The 15,076-nt window shown below is 33.1% G+C and overlaps 1 protein-coding gene across 5 annotated transcripts in view; it reads right to left on the bottom strand.

Annotated features, from left to right (window-relative positions):
* Positions 1-15,076, bottom strand: part of WDR17 (WD repeat domain 17) — a 116,900-nt gene that overhangs the window by 26,317 nt on the left and 75,507 nt on the right. For all 5 annotated transcript variants that reach the window (XR_013169078.1, XM_077144407.1, XM_077144410.1 and 2 more), the window contains 5 exons: positions 11,151-11,242; positions 8,527-8,609; positions 6,770-6,856; positions 3,271-3,435; positions 932-1,134 (listed from right to left, as the gene is read on the bottom strand). Coding sequence is in view for 4 of the 5 variants with exons in the window: in XM_077144407.1 (XP_077000522.1) it covers positions 932-1,134; positions 3,271-3,435; positions 6,770-6,856; positions 8,527-8,609; positions 11,151-11,242 (630 nt within the window). In the remaining variant the exon portion in view is untranslated. The remainder of the gene's footprint in view (positions 1-931; positions 1,135-3,270; positions 3,436-6,769; positions 6,857-8,526; positions 8,610-11,150; positions 11,243-15,076) is intronic.

Here is a 15,076-nt window from a genome sequence, read left to right on the forward strand (position 1 = left end):
GTTTCACAGAGTCAACGTGCTTTCTAATTACATTTAATTAATATATTGGCTGAAAATAATAAAATAGTATAAGTAATTATTTAAAGCATTCTATAAATAGAAATATAAAATTGAATAATGATCAGAAAGCAAATGACCCATGAGGAAAACGCTGAAATTATATTTCGGTCAGTTAAGCACCAGGTATGCTGTAGCAGCCATGGGGGTGCTTGGTGATTTGAGAGTTAATGGATGGATGGAAGCTTCAGTTACAACATAAAGAGGTGGGGTCTTTCCATTTAGAATATTTCAAAAAGGGATTCTCTCCAACACTAAGCCTCACATTGCCTCAACTAAAAAGCCTTTGGGGTAAAGCCTATGGATACAAGTGGCTGGACTGGGGCTATTTTCTCTAAGGAATCAGTTTTGCATTCTCAATCCACTCACACTAATTGGATTTTGAGGCTACAAATGAGGGTAAAGTGAGGTGTGAAAAAAATTATGAATCTTATTTTCCATACGCACCTAAATTACATAAAAAATCTGCTATTATACTCCGAAACAAAACGTTGCCTTAAATATCCACAAATCAGGGAATGGCTAAATAAACTATATCTATTCTATCATTGATTTCCTGTTCCCACCTCTGTAAAGTGAGAAAACTCCAAGTAATACAGGTAGGTGGGTGTATATGTGCTTGTGTGTGCAGAAACACCGACACACCTTCAGAGAAAGAGAGAGAAGATCACAGCTATCTCCTGATAATTTCTAGTGATCTTTCTATACTATATATCTTCAGTCTATTCTGATATTTCAATAATAACATGTATATTTGCTGGTCAGAAAAACGCTGTTTTAAAGTGAAACCCTGCAAGATTTATTAAAAAATATTGTATTGTTCAGAAATCATCATTAACATATCAAAAGAAGAAATAAATAGCAAACTCTTTACCATATACGTCTGCACCATGATCACACACAGTATCCAAACAAATTCCTTCTCGAGTGTCCCATACTTTTATAGTATAATCCCAGCTGCCAGAGATGAGCAGATAAGGAATCTCGGTATTCCACATTAATCCCCTAACAGGTGCCGTGTGTCCACTCAGAATATTGGTGCAAGCATCTTGAGTATAATCCCAGATTCGAACAGAACTGAAAACAGAGCATCATATTTCATTCAAGATGATTATTTATGAATATGTTCTTCAAGGAATACAATAGCTATTTCTTTGCATATTTAAAAAAGCATTTTATGTTTCAAGGTATACTTCTTTATAACGGATGGAAATGAATATTTAACTAGGCTAGAGGTGGCCTACTTCAATGTATGTTTCCCGTTGCATTTCCTGGTCGTCTACTGCTGATAATTAATTTACTATTCCACAGATAGACAACAACAGACATAGACACAGAACAGATACAGACAAAGGGAAAATATATCAATAAAACAAATACAATAATTTCAAATTAGTTAGCTGTAAACCATGTAAGAAAAACATGTATGATGATAGGTATTAGTTCAAAAAATCAATTAACACATGCTTTTATCAATATAGTAAATAATTCCTTCATGTTTTTTGATAAAATAATTTGCTTTGTCGGTGTAGAATCAATCTCAGATTTAGCAAAACTTTTAATTTAACTAGAGTCATGGTATGACTTGAAACTACTAGTTGTACAAAGTACCAATGTCATAGAAATAAAAAATTTGAACTCAAAACCACTTTAAGACCTTCAAATGCCAATTTTGTTTGGACAATTCAGAATATTTTTGTTAGACTAACCAGAATACCAAAATATAAACATTTTAAAGGTTATACTATAAAGGTAAAATATTAGATATATTATTTCTTCAAGGCCTATCTCTTCCTGTAATATAATGGAGCTTCTTTTTCTTTTTATTGTAGTAGAAGGCAAATTATCCAGATAAATGATTGTTGGTGCTAACTGGTTAAATATGTTAGCATTTAAATTATTATAAGTTTTATATCATACTTTCATAAACAATAATATGTTAAAGTCGTATGTGTCAAAATGCTTTAAAGTTATCCCTGGAGTCACTAGAACAAATATCCTTACTTTATCACCTAAGTTAGGTTACACAAACATTAGGCTTTGAGGTCCCAATATATGTTTGTTTGTTAAATATGAGGAAGACTTTCAGGTGCCCCCACTGTATACACATAGGGTCTAAATCTTCCCAGACTGAAGCACAATATTTGTGGGTTCTGTCATAAGTACATCAGCCATTCATCTTTTCCCTACAGTCTGACTCTTATTAAAGGTACTAGGTAGCACGAGTGAGGAAGACCTTCATTTAAAATAACAATGACTAACCAAAGGGACCAATAACCAGAAGTTAGTAAAGTTCTTCAGTATAATGCTTACTGCTAACTTTTTGAGGAATATTTCTTAGACAATGATTGAATATTATAACTTTTTAATGTACAAAATAATTTAGAGGCTAAAGTCTATGCTAAGAGGCTGGAGCAATCTCATAAACGGACTCCAATTCACTTTCAAATGATAAGCCTATTAGAGCAGCATTTCAAGTGACAACTCACAAAAATCTCATGATTGTTTCTCTTATTAAATCTGGAATTATACCAAAATTTCAAGATGAAATATTTAATTATTCAATATCAAACCTGTGGTTGCGAGACAATATGACTTTTAGTTGCATAAAGTAAGATTTCCTTACTTAAATTAATCCCATCTTCAAATAGTGATGGGATACACTACAAACGACACTACACAAAGTTATCTTGTTTGAATATAGATATTTCAGAGTCTCCTACTCACCCAGAAAAAATGTTGTCACTCTCATTTCTAAAATATATTTTCATGCTAAAATACATGACCATCTTCTTTTATACCATTCCTAATGAAAACAGTATAGCTGTTTTCCATTTTAAATATAAGAACATTCTAATAACAAACTCTTCCCTGCATGTTATAGAGGTATCTCTTTCCAGATACCTTTTGACACATACCCTTTAAAATTTTTGTTTTAAAAATGAAAACACCTTCGTGTTTTGTAGCTAATAAGATAAAAATAAGCATCCCTATTAAGCTCAACCTGTAAGTTAAAAATCATGAATATAATGATAAAGTAAGTATGATAGAGTCGCACATTGTTTTGGTTGAATGCAATTCAGAACTTATCAACTAATTACATACACACTTGAAATACTTTCATAAATAACTTGAACATAGAAATATACATTTCTAGGAACAAATAAGTTAATGACTTTATACACTAGAAAACTAGAATCCAAAAATACATACCCATCATCGGAACCACTGCAGAGAATCCCCTCCCTCAGTGGAGACCATCTAACATGAAACACTTTGGCTGTATGCCCACTGAATACTTTCAGTGGTTGGTCAGAGCTGGTGGCTACATAAAAGACACGGACATTTTTGTCTTCACAGCCAGTGGCTATCATATCTCTGAAATATCATCAATGGCACATTAAAATATGTAAGATCTGATATTTATTTATAGTAACCTTTAAATGTAGAAACATTCTATTTCCTAAATATGGAATTTATCTTGAAGCCTTAATAAAGTTAGACTAGATACTCACATAAGCATAAACTTATCATTTATAATCATTCTATTGCTCATGTGCAGAAACTGCCCATATAGAAAGTATTTCTAACAATATTCACTTTCTATTAGTTGGATTTTTATTTGATTTATCTTAGATTAGAAGTAATGGTATTTATATTTCTGTAAGACCTTCTCCAAAGCATCCAGACTTATAAGTTTTTTTGAATGTTTCACCTAACATCATATATTGCAACTTGTGGGTTTTTAAGAAGAATCTCCAATGGTAAGTGATGAGATGAGTTTACTTTCTGGTAAGCAGATGATTAGTTGTTGCCCAGGCCATTTGATAAAGTTGTGGCATGGTTACAATTAGTAACACCTCCCACCCCCACCGCACCCTGGAATTATTCTGGGAAAGCTCTCAATGAACCCGGGGTTGTCTCATCTCCTAGTTTTCCCTTCTTCTTTAGTAGCTTCCCTCCTTGAGATATTTTAACTGTCTGATATAACACAAGGATCCCCTGGAAATATGGTATGTGAATATGATGTTCTATTGACCTTTGATTATTCATCTCATAAAGAGTGAAAGTAAGCTAAACAACTCTGCGTACCCTCCCAGTCTTACCTGGACTACTGTTAGGGAAGGAATTATGAGTACTAGCAGAGACCTGTGGAAATTACGTACCTGGCAGAGCACAGAGTCTCCCTGAGCAACATCCACCCTGAGCATCAGATTACGGTCCCCCATGCTAAAGGGGCAGAAGTTACACTTTGGACCCCAATTGTCATCAAAATCCTTCCAAAACTTTAAATTGTTGATTCTGTGATCTGGACCATAATGTATATATTTAATCCCATACACAGAAATACACTAGCTTGCAAACTGGCAAGTCAACTTGTAAATGTAGAGAGACAGCATCTGCCTGAGGCCCACTGATAATGGGCCAGGTTCCATACATGGACAATATATTTAGCATACATACATAGAATTGCATGAATACATGAGCATAGTTTTATTTATATACATATGCAGATACATAAATATAAAATCTTGGAAATTATAAACATTCAAAGAATGCACATGAAAACATACAAACATTAAATTCCAAAGATTACTTCTGAATAAACTTTTAGGATTTGTTCAAGGTGTTTTTCACTTATCTTCTAAAATGCTAAATGGAATATGGATACTACAATGATAAATTTTTAAAACAGTTCTTAAATTAAAAATGAAATGTACTGGTATGCTGGTATCCATAATGACTAGGTAATAAAGAACTTCTAGTATCATTTAAAAGCAAAGATTTCTTAACCAATGAAGTATATTTCATTAATATACAATTTTTATTTCAACTGGCCAAGTGCTTTTCAACACAGCAAAACAGAGAAATAAGCATTTGGAACTGTTCTGTTGACTAGGAATAAGGCTGGTTCCATATATTTGTAGACTCACCAAATACTTATTGAACCTTCTTTTATTCAAGACACAGTGTGTTGCTAAGAGCATAAAGGTACAGAAAAATTAACACAGTTGCCTTATGAAGCTTACATTCTAGAGACAGTCACCAATTGCACAATTAAAATTTTAATTTTATTCTATTAAGTGTTCCACAGGCATTTTATAGGAGAAACTAACCTAACTCTGGAGGGAGGAGGGGTATGGGAAGGGTTAGGGAAGACTTTGCTGTGGAAGTGGTTTTGAGGTGTTGAACTGAAGGACAGGTAGAAGTTATTTATATCCAACCCAGGTGGACTGCATGGAGTAGAGTCTCGGACAAAGCATGAGTGAAAACCGCAAGGTGGAAATGAGTGGGTTAGTTCAAGAAACTTTAAGCCAGTGCAGCTAGATACAAAAAGCAAGGGGATACCAGGCCTGGAAAGAGGCTAACCAAGTAGATAGAAACCAAATCATATAGGACTTTCCTTGTAGAGCTTACTAAGATTTTGCTTTTTATCCTCAGGTCAATGGAAAAGTACTGAAGGGTTTGAGCAGTAGAATGGTATGATCAGATCTGTGTTTTTAAATGATCATTCTGATGGCAATAGAGAGAAGTTGGAGTGGGGGGAAAGGTAGTGGTGAGAAAGAATGCAGATTTTGGAACTAATTCAGAAGGCTTTTGCAGAAGTCCAAAAATCAAATGTTACTGGTTTACTGGCAGGGGAGATGGTTGGAAAAAGAAAGATATTTATACAGGCTATATAACAGGAACTGGTGACTAATTAGAAATAGAAACTGAGAGATGATAAGGTGTCAAAGACGACACCAAGGATTCTGGCTTCAGCAGCTTTGTAGTAAGCAATATCAGTAGTTAATGTCAGTCATTGAGATAGGAAATACTGGGGAAAAAACTAATCATTAGTCTATTTTGCATATAATCTTTGCTTGATTCTTCTAAATTTACTGGAAGAAACACATAGATTTATCATTTCGTATAGTATGTGGTTTGACTCATATGTTATAATAAAGTTTTATTATTTAATTTGTATGTTTCCCAGCTACAGAAGATAGCATAAGTGACATTATTTTCAGTATTTCTAAAGAAAGTTTAACTTTAAAAAAAGTATTTAAATCTCATCACACAGTGGTTTGAAACACAACATTCTGGGAAGAGCAGTGCATGAAAGAAGCCAATTTTAGTGGACGTTTGACTTGGATTTAATTTTATTCTATACTGATCTCCACATGGTAAATATTGGGATCTTAAGCATGGCTGACCTTTCAAAAGATTATGAGACCATCCACATAAGTTCCACATCTTGGGAGTTTATCTAGTGCACAGGCATTAGTACTAAGTGGAGGACAATGTTAAGTCATGCTGCAACAATATCAGTGAGCAGATTCTTATAAGGATGCAGAGAGAATCACATTTCTATTTGAAGCTCCCCTGATTCCCGATTTATTTTACATTTTTTTATTTTTATATTATTTATTTTGTTTCATGGATTGGATTTACTTCTACTTTTCATCAATTGGCCCTATTCTCTTGTCCAAAGTATCACCAAGTTGTTTTGAGAGCAGGAAATCTGTATTTCTAAACAGTGTAAAAACTTTATGGAATATAAATGGACGGCTGATATAATTGAGCATTTACAAGACCTTCTCATTTGTTAGCAAGTGAAACATCTCAAAAGAGCAATGAAAATATTACCTATGGGAATAGATTTAACTTTTATGGTTATGTAAAATCTCCTATATGTAACTATTATTTATTTCAGGAAAAAAATACTTACTTGTTGTTTTGACTCCAATCGCAACCAAAAACCGCAGCTGGATGTTTATATTTATGTAGCACTTTACCATCAACTGTTCGAATAATACTGAAATGAATTATATGATGTTTTACAAAAGGCACCCTTAATACATTATTGCAGGAAACAAAGCCAGATTTGTACAATTCAAACATAAATATCTCAGGATACAGAACCTGACTTCACAGGGCAAGGAACAGTCAAGAGTGTTCTATAGAAGAGATGATCAATTGTGAGTACATTTTCTTCACATAGTATGACTATAGTAATCAATTTAAAGGTGATGAATTTTTATTTTGAACATATTTTCTTATAGAATACTTTTAATTGAGGAAAAACATAGTTTAATAAGTTTTAAGACAATGAAATAACATATGCGTTGGATTTTCAGCTTCAACATTTAGCCGTTCAAAAGTTTTATTTGGAGCAAATCTTTAATACAACTCTTTTCATTTGCTATTATACAAAGATCAAGACGTAGAGGTTAATGTTTTCATGGGAGATTATCAGAGATACAGCTAGAGGTTTGAAGGCTACTACCACCTCTTTCCCCCCACCAAAGATTCTACATACTCTGAAGGCACAGATAAAAGAAGTTCTACTTCCTGCCAGGTTATTATAATGCAAGAGTTATTGATTCGATTAGGGAAAAAAGCTGTGTCTAAATCGATATATTAAGAGTTTTACAAGTCTGTGGAAAAAGCTTCTCAACTACCAAAACTTTTTGACATTAATGGGGAGTAGTGATGACCTACGCCTACAAACGTTTAGGTACTGAATATGGTATTTATCAAATAAATAGTCCCCTGAACATACAGGCTAATAATGTATAACTTAATTAAAAAAAACACATCTATTGAACCTTGGTATGTGTCAATTAGAGATAATTTCTTTTCAAGGAGAAGAAAAGTTATTAAGATTTTTATTTCTGAAAATCTGAACTTCCTGGAAGCACCTTTGTTCTCCAAAACTACCATCTTTTTCATTAAAATTAATAGCTGATGATAAGAAAAACTGGACTGGGTACACAAAATGTAACAGGAAACAAACTTTTCTATTTTGTCAACAACTACGAGTGTCTGTTCTGAAGGGTTTACTACTTTCAAAGACAGCATTATTTGACTTAAAACATTATTTTTAAGCCAAAGACATTCTCCCCTATATATTTTTACTTAGAAATCTACTTTATCCCAGGATTTAGAAGTTACAAAGCACATATTTCTGTAACACAAGGTCAGAGAAGTTAGTCACCTCCTCAAAGAAGCACTTGCCACATGCATTACCTATTCCTCCTGCAAAGAGTTCTGATCCTTCTATAAACAATTGCATCTATAAAACTATGAACAAGTTTTTAGAGCACAGTATACAGCTCCTGAATCATCGCTGAAACTGAAATACCACTCCTCCCAAAATGTGATGAGATTTATTTAAATTCTTTAAAAGCACTTGAAATTTATTTGAGGCAATCCAGTCTTTCAGTTATAATTCTAGAAGTATTTTCAATTAGAAATCAATGACTGATTCATTAATTTATTTATTTTAAAGACATCACTGCACCATTATTTATTAGTGATAAATCATAAGAATATAGCATGTGCATATATGGATTATAAAGAATATTTACGATAAATGGTAGAACTGTAATGAAACCACTTTGAATATTTAATGTGTGTGCTGATATCATACACTAGCTATTATCAAATGCATCTTTTAAAACTAATTTCATACATTATACTTACCAGAAACCATCACCACTGCAGGTTGCTATTCTTTTGGAATCTTTATGACTCCAGGCAATGCAGAATATTCCATTTTTTCCATGCTTCAAAAAATGCAAAATACCTATCAATAAGAAATAATTCACCCCTTTTTTTCTCTTATTTATTTACTTCTTCTAAGTACTACTTTTCTATATTGAACTTGCTCCAGATGATATTAACAGACATATTATTGACAATAGCAGAAGGCTGAATATATATTTTAAGACAGTATTAAGAGAATATAAAACTGTCAAACTTAAGAAACAAAACCATTGTGGACAAAACAAGGTGTCCACCTAATTTTCTGGACACAAGGTAAAGAGCCAAAATCTCTGTCTTCAGCACGTGCAGAATTAAGCTGCTTACGTCTTTTGCCAGAAACAGGTCTAGAGTTGGAGATAATTATCTATCTGCTTTCATTTGCTACTACTGCTTTCAGTGCAGTGCTACTAACATTGCAGTATGAGATAAATTGCCAATTATTATTACTTTTCATTGTCCCCCTAAATTTCAAATTTTAAGTTTACAAAAACAAATTAGAACAGATTTAAGGAGACTCCTCTAAGAAATCACTCTGAATTTACCTGTTCCCCTGAACTGTGAAGCTGATGAAGGGTTGAAGGATGAAGTTACTGCTGGTATGATGAAAATTTTTGAAAACATAGGGAATATACTATATAAGGAATGCCATTGTGTCATGGATGACTAAAGGTTGTGGTAAATCCATTTGCAAATTTTAATTAAAAACACTTCAGTTTTATGTGGTGCTTAAATTGTGTTTGAAGTTAAGAGAAAACTAAAGTGACTTTTTATCATGAATTTCCAGGTTGCTTTACAAACATACAGTTTCAAATTCATAGGACGTTATCTAGTTCGCTGCTTTTACCTTTTGAGGGGGGGTAAGGGAGAGCAGACTTGAAAAGGTAGATAAAAATAGAACTAGTCCCCATACTTATTTAGTTTAAGGGTTGGAGGTCTGCTGTCAGCTTCCTTTGTCCCCATGAAAAGGACATTTATGGCTTTCTCATACCCTGAATTTCCTTTTGTAGGGGGTATATAGCTTAATCAAGCCAGCATATTAGTATGCCCTGTGTCCACTATTCGAGATTTAAATAATTTCAAAATTGGTCTTAACAGTGCTATTGAATGCTGGGAAAGATATGGATGCATAAATGAATACACGTCCTTGATATTCATTATGTCAGATTGCTAGAATCAAGCTGGGGACTGTCCTAGTGACAATGCAAAGATTTTCTTAGGTCACAAGGTGCCAAAAGGCCACAAGAAGATATCAACAGATGTATCTAAGGATAAAATTTTTCAATCTAGGTTAAAAGTTCCATTTCAGGTCCATTTCATTTTTTCTTAATATATACCACATCATTTATTTTGGGATAAGTGTTGTTCTGGTGATGAGAGGCAGAGGACAGGTTGGGGTATTATGAAGTGAATGTGTATTGTTGTATGTGGAGAAAGATGGAAGGATGTTGAATTTCTTCTTCTAAGTGTAAAACTGTTAACCAGTGGTTGGTTACATTTCCCTAACAATCAGCATTCTATTACTGTAGTAGCCTCCCGGAGAGCAAGTATACTAAAGGGCATCCTCATGGGATGCCTCAGGTATATTAAAAAAACTCAAAGAAATCAAACAATTAATAAGCTTAAACAGTAATTGTTTGAAATGAATGAAACTTCAAGACAATGAGAGGTACCAATAGATCCTATTCATTTTTCCCCAAGATCAAACTTATCCTACTATAATGAAATCATACATATCATCCAAATATTGATGGAATGCAGTAAAAAAATGGGATAATAACTTAATCCCAAGCAAAAGTATTAGTAGAATTTGTGATACTATACATAGGAAGAGGAGAATTTTCAGGGTTTATGATAGAATAATAGAATCTGGGAAGTGGGAAGAAACTTAAGAAATTATATAATCCAATTTCACCATGTTATAGGTGAAGAAATCAGTTCAAGGCGATAAAATTATTCTCCCTAGATCAAGAGCTAAACAGTAATAGAACCAGGACTATAACTTGGCAACCGTTATTCTGAACTTAGTCTTCTTTCTACTACTTAATAGTTGCCTAGATAATTTTGTAGAGGATGAGTTAAAATTCTTTTGCATATTTTGTAGAGGATGAGTTAAAATTCTTTTGAATATTTTGTAGAGGATGAGTAAAAATTCTTTTGAATCATCAAGGCAATTTTAAGTGAAGTTTAAGATTTTAAACTCAGCTATATTTGTGTGTGTGTGCTGTGTGAGCTGTACGGTGGGGGTAACATTTTATTCTTTTCCCATTGCACCATCATTTGCTGAAAAAAACAAGTTTTTTCCAGGGGGGAAGTGCATGGGCGGGGAATCTAATCTGGGTCTCCTGCATGGCAGGTGAGAATTCTACCACTGAACTACCCTTGTACCCCCAGCCACATTTTTTTAGAATTCACTTAAATACATAAACATCCTCTTGTATTTTCTTCCATTCTACAGAACATTCATATCACTTGGTTATTAACTGCGAAGAAAGAAAAACATTACAAATAAATGAATTAGTAGAAGACATTATTTTGCTGAGCTAACAATAAATATATCTTACCTCATTGAATCGTTGTACCATTTTGCCCCTTTTAACATCCCAAATAAAAGCACCATTTCGGGAAGTTGCCCCAGCGATACAATTTAAATCACCTTAGGAAAATTTGGTAAAAATAATATTAAATGTTAAGCACAACTTTCTAAGTTTTGAAAACATAAGACTTGATATTTGCAAAGTAGTTTTAAAAACTTTTTTTTATAACGGAAATACCAAAAACATGCAAATGTAGAGGGAACAGTATAATGAACTCCCACATATCTATCATATAGCTTCAACATTACCAAAACATAGCCAAAATTGTTTTGTCTCTACCTCTACTGGATTTCTTTGGAGTAAATTACTGACATCATTTCATTTAATTAATAAGTACTTCAGTATGGATATTTAAAAGACTGATATGTCCAAACTGTCATGACCACAACTACAAAAATTATCAATAATTCTTCAAATTTATCATAATATATTCAGTTTTCATATTTCCCTGACTTTTCTAACAAGAAAAGTACTTTCATAAGCAGAACACATGAGAAAAATCAGTTTTTCCATTAAAAACATAAATAATGTTTTCTGCTTTTAAGGAATAAAAAGTACCTGTTAAAATCAAATTGCTATTAAGTTCCTAGACGGTTATGATTCAAGAACTTAACTATTTTTTTTTTCTTGGCAAGACAGTGAAAGATGATTCCTTCAGTTGAAGAAAGGAGCAGCTGTTCATTTGCTGTCTGGAGTAAAAATATGGAGAAACTGCTTTGTGATTAATGATTGCAATGCTAAAAATAGGTCCTTACTATATTTCTACTATTTTTATTCTGCACCCCTTTTCAGGTTCATAAATTAATGGGGAGAGAAGTATATATTTATTTGTACTTTGGTCTTTTCTTGTAGTATTTACTCCAAATTACAGAGATAGATTATATTATCATCTATAACCTAATCTATTTCCATCCTTATCATCCTTCATTAACCTTAAGTTTTGCACACTGACCTAAAAATAGTGGTTGACACAGAAATAATAGCACAGAAAACAATGAAAAAAATAAATTTTCTGATATTTTTACTTTTTGATACAAATTCTCTAAGTATAGACTAAAAGGATGCTTTCAGTGAGATTAGGCTTTCTGTACTGTGATTTGAAAATGATGGTATTTACAGTCAGAATCTCTATTTAAGTTTTAGGTTTGGACCTATATTTTCTGTAAGTGAAAGAATGTTGGTGCTATTACTGCACTGACCAGTCAGATCCCTATATTCCTAGACACAAGAACCTACTGTGAAGATGTGTACTACAATGATTAAGAACACAGGCCTAAGAGTCAGATGGGCAATTGTTTAAACTTCGATTAAATATTGCTACTCTCACTAGGTATGTCATCTTGGGTAAGCTATTCAACCTCTCTGACCACAGACCTTCTTTAATAAGTGATTAAAGAGATCTTATTAGTTCTTTGTTATGCCGTCTTCCTTAATGAAGGAAAAAAATTTTTTTTTCAGTTAGCCCTGTATCTGCAGTAACACTGGGTATTTCTGATTAAGAAATAACTACGGTTATTAAGCTGCAAGTAAAACATCTTTCTACACCTTCTCTTCATTGCAGGACATGAGGGATACATAAAGTAGTGGCTTTTCACTTCTTAAGTACTGTGGAGCTCTTTGAAATCAGATTACTATGACATGCCTTGACAGATATAGGCATATACTACACACACACATTCTAGAAGTTATGCAAAAAAATTGCAAGAGAACTCCAGATTCTGAATACATCTGAAACCCATGTGGACACAGACTCAAGATAAAGAATACTGGCATATGGGGAGAAATGGTACCAATCAATCTTTAAACTGGTTACATGTACACTTTAAATTAATATATTACTATTGGAACAAGAATAAAGCATTATAGAAAAAAAAGTATTCTTTTTTAAGTAAAAAATTATTTTAGTGGAAAAAGTCAGTCAACCAAGACAACAGCATAAAATGCTCCAAGGTGTCGCTCCACCACAGAATCTTTGAATAACTGCAAAAACTAGCATAGCCATCTTCCTTAAAACTCTGGAAAACAGTTAAGGTTTTCGGTAACTAGGTGAGTTCCAAATCAAGAGAACTCATATTTAAAACACTGGGAGAAGATACCCTTGTTGGCCCCTCCCCAGCACAGTATGGAACCAGCCTGTGTTTTTATTCCAAATGTCTGGACCTCTTCCAAGGAGAACAGAGTAATCCCTTTGCACATAGGATTTCTGCACTCCACTGCCAAACTATCAGATGGTAGCGTGAAATACCCAACCAGAAATCTCATCTTGAGCTCACTCTCACAGAACTTGCCCTGCAGGCAGAAGAGTCTGAGCAAGACAGTTGTTAATTCTTCTTTTAAAGTTCAGTATTATTCACCAGAGAAGTCATCTGTTGCTGGATTTTTCTTTGGTGGTTTTTGATTACTCATTCAGTCTCGTTCCTACTTATTGGTCTGTTGACATCTTCTATTTCATCTTGAGTTAGTGTTTATGTAGTTATGTGTTTTTAGGAATTTCTCTATTTTATATAGCTTATCTAACAAGCCATTCAGTTGTTTATAGTATCCTCTTATAATCATTTTTATTTCTGTGGTATCAGTAGTAATGTTTCCCTTTCAATTTTAGACTTTACTTATTTACACCCTCTTGCTTTTATTCTTTGTCAATCTAACTAAAGTTTTGTCAATTTTACTGGTTTTACAAAGAACCAACTTTTGGTGAACTGATTCTGTCTATTGTTTTTTTAGTCTTTATTCCGTTTATCTCCACACTAATGTTTGTTATTTCTTTCCTTCTAATTGTTTGGGTTTACTTTGCTATTCTTTTTCTAGAGATATCAAAAAAAGTTGAAGAGAAGGAAATACTTCAAAACTCACTTTATGAAAGCAACAACACCCTAGTATCAAAGTCAGATAAACACACGATGAGAAAAAAATTACAAAACAATACCCCTTATGAATATAGATGCAAAAATTCCAAACAAAATACTAGAAAACTGAATCCAACAGCACATTAAAAGAATTATATACCAAGATCAAGTAAGATTTTTCTCAGGTATGCAAGGGTGGTTCAACGCAAGAAAATTAAATGTGATATGGTATAATAATAGGACAAAGTAAAATCACCACATTCATCTGAATTTGTGCAGAAAAGACATTTGACAAAAGCTAGGACCCCTTCTAGATAAAAACATTTAAAAAACTAGAAATAGTATATCAACATAATAAAGAGTAAATATAAAAACCCACCACTGACATATTTATTCAATGGTGAAAGACTGAAAGTTATGCCTGTAAGATCAATACCCAGACAGAGAAGTCCACTGTCAGAACTGTTACTTAACATTCTACCAGAATCCTAGCTAAAACAATTAGGAAAGAAAAAGAAGTAAAAGGCATCGAAAACGGAAAGGAAGAAGTAAAATTTTCCGCTTTGCTAGTGATATGTGCCTATGCAAATATAGAGAAAATGCTGAATACTCCACAAAAAAAGCAACTAGGATAATAAATGATTTAAGCAAAGTGGTGGGATTCAAGATCAACATCCAAAAATCAATAGTGTTCTGGGGGTGCAAGGGTAGTTCAACTTCAACAAATGGTGCTACAATAAAAGGATTCTCACATGGAAAACAATGAAATGTGACCCCCACCAAACAGCATACAAAAAAATAAAATCAGTGGTGTTCTATACACCAGGAATAAACAATCTGAAGAGGAAATTAAGAAAAAAGATTCCATTTACAACTAAAAGAATCACATATTAGGAATCAATTTAATCAGATTTTAGGACTTATAGACAGATAAGTACAAAGTTGTGCTGAATGAAATCAAAGACAACCTAAACAAATGGAAGGACATTCTGTGTTCATGGATAATAAGATTGAATATTGTTAAGATGTCAGTTCTACCCAAAATGA

This window comes from Tamandua tetradactyla, chromosome 26 (genome assembly GCF_023851605.1).
Source record: "Tamandua tetradactyla isolate mTamTet1 chromosome 26, mTamTet1.pri, whole genome shotgun sequence".
Taxonomy (NCBI): Eukaryota; Metazoa; Chordata; class Mammalia; order Pilosa; family Myrmecophagidae; genus Tamandua; species Tamandua tetradactyla.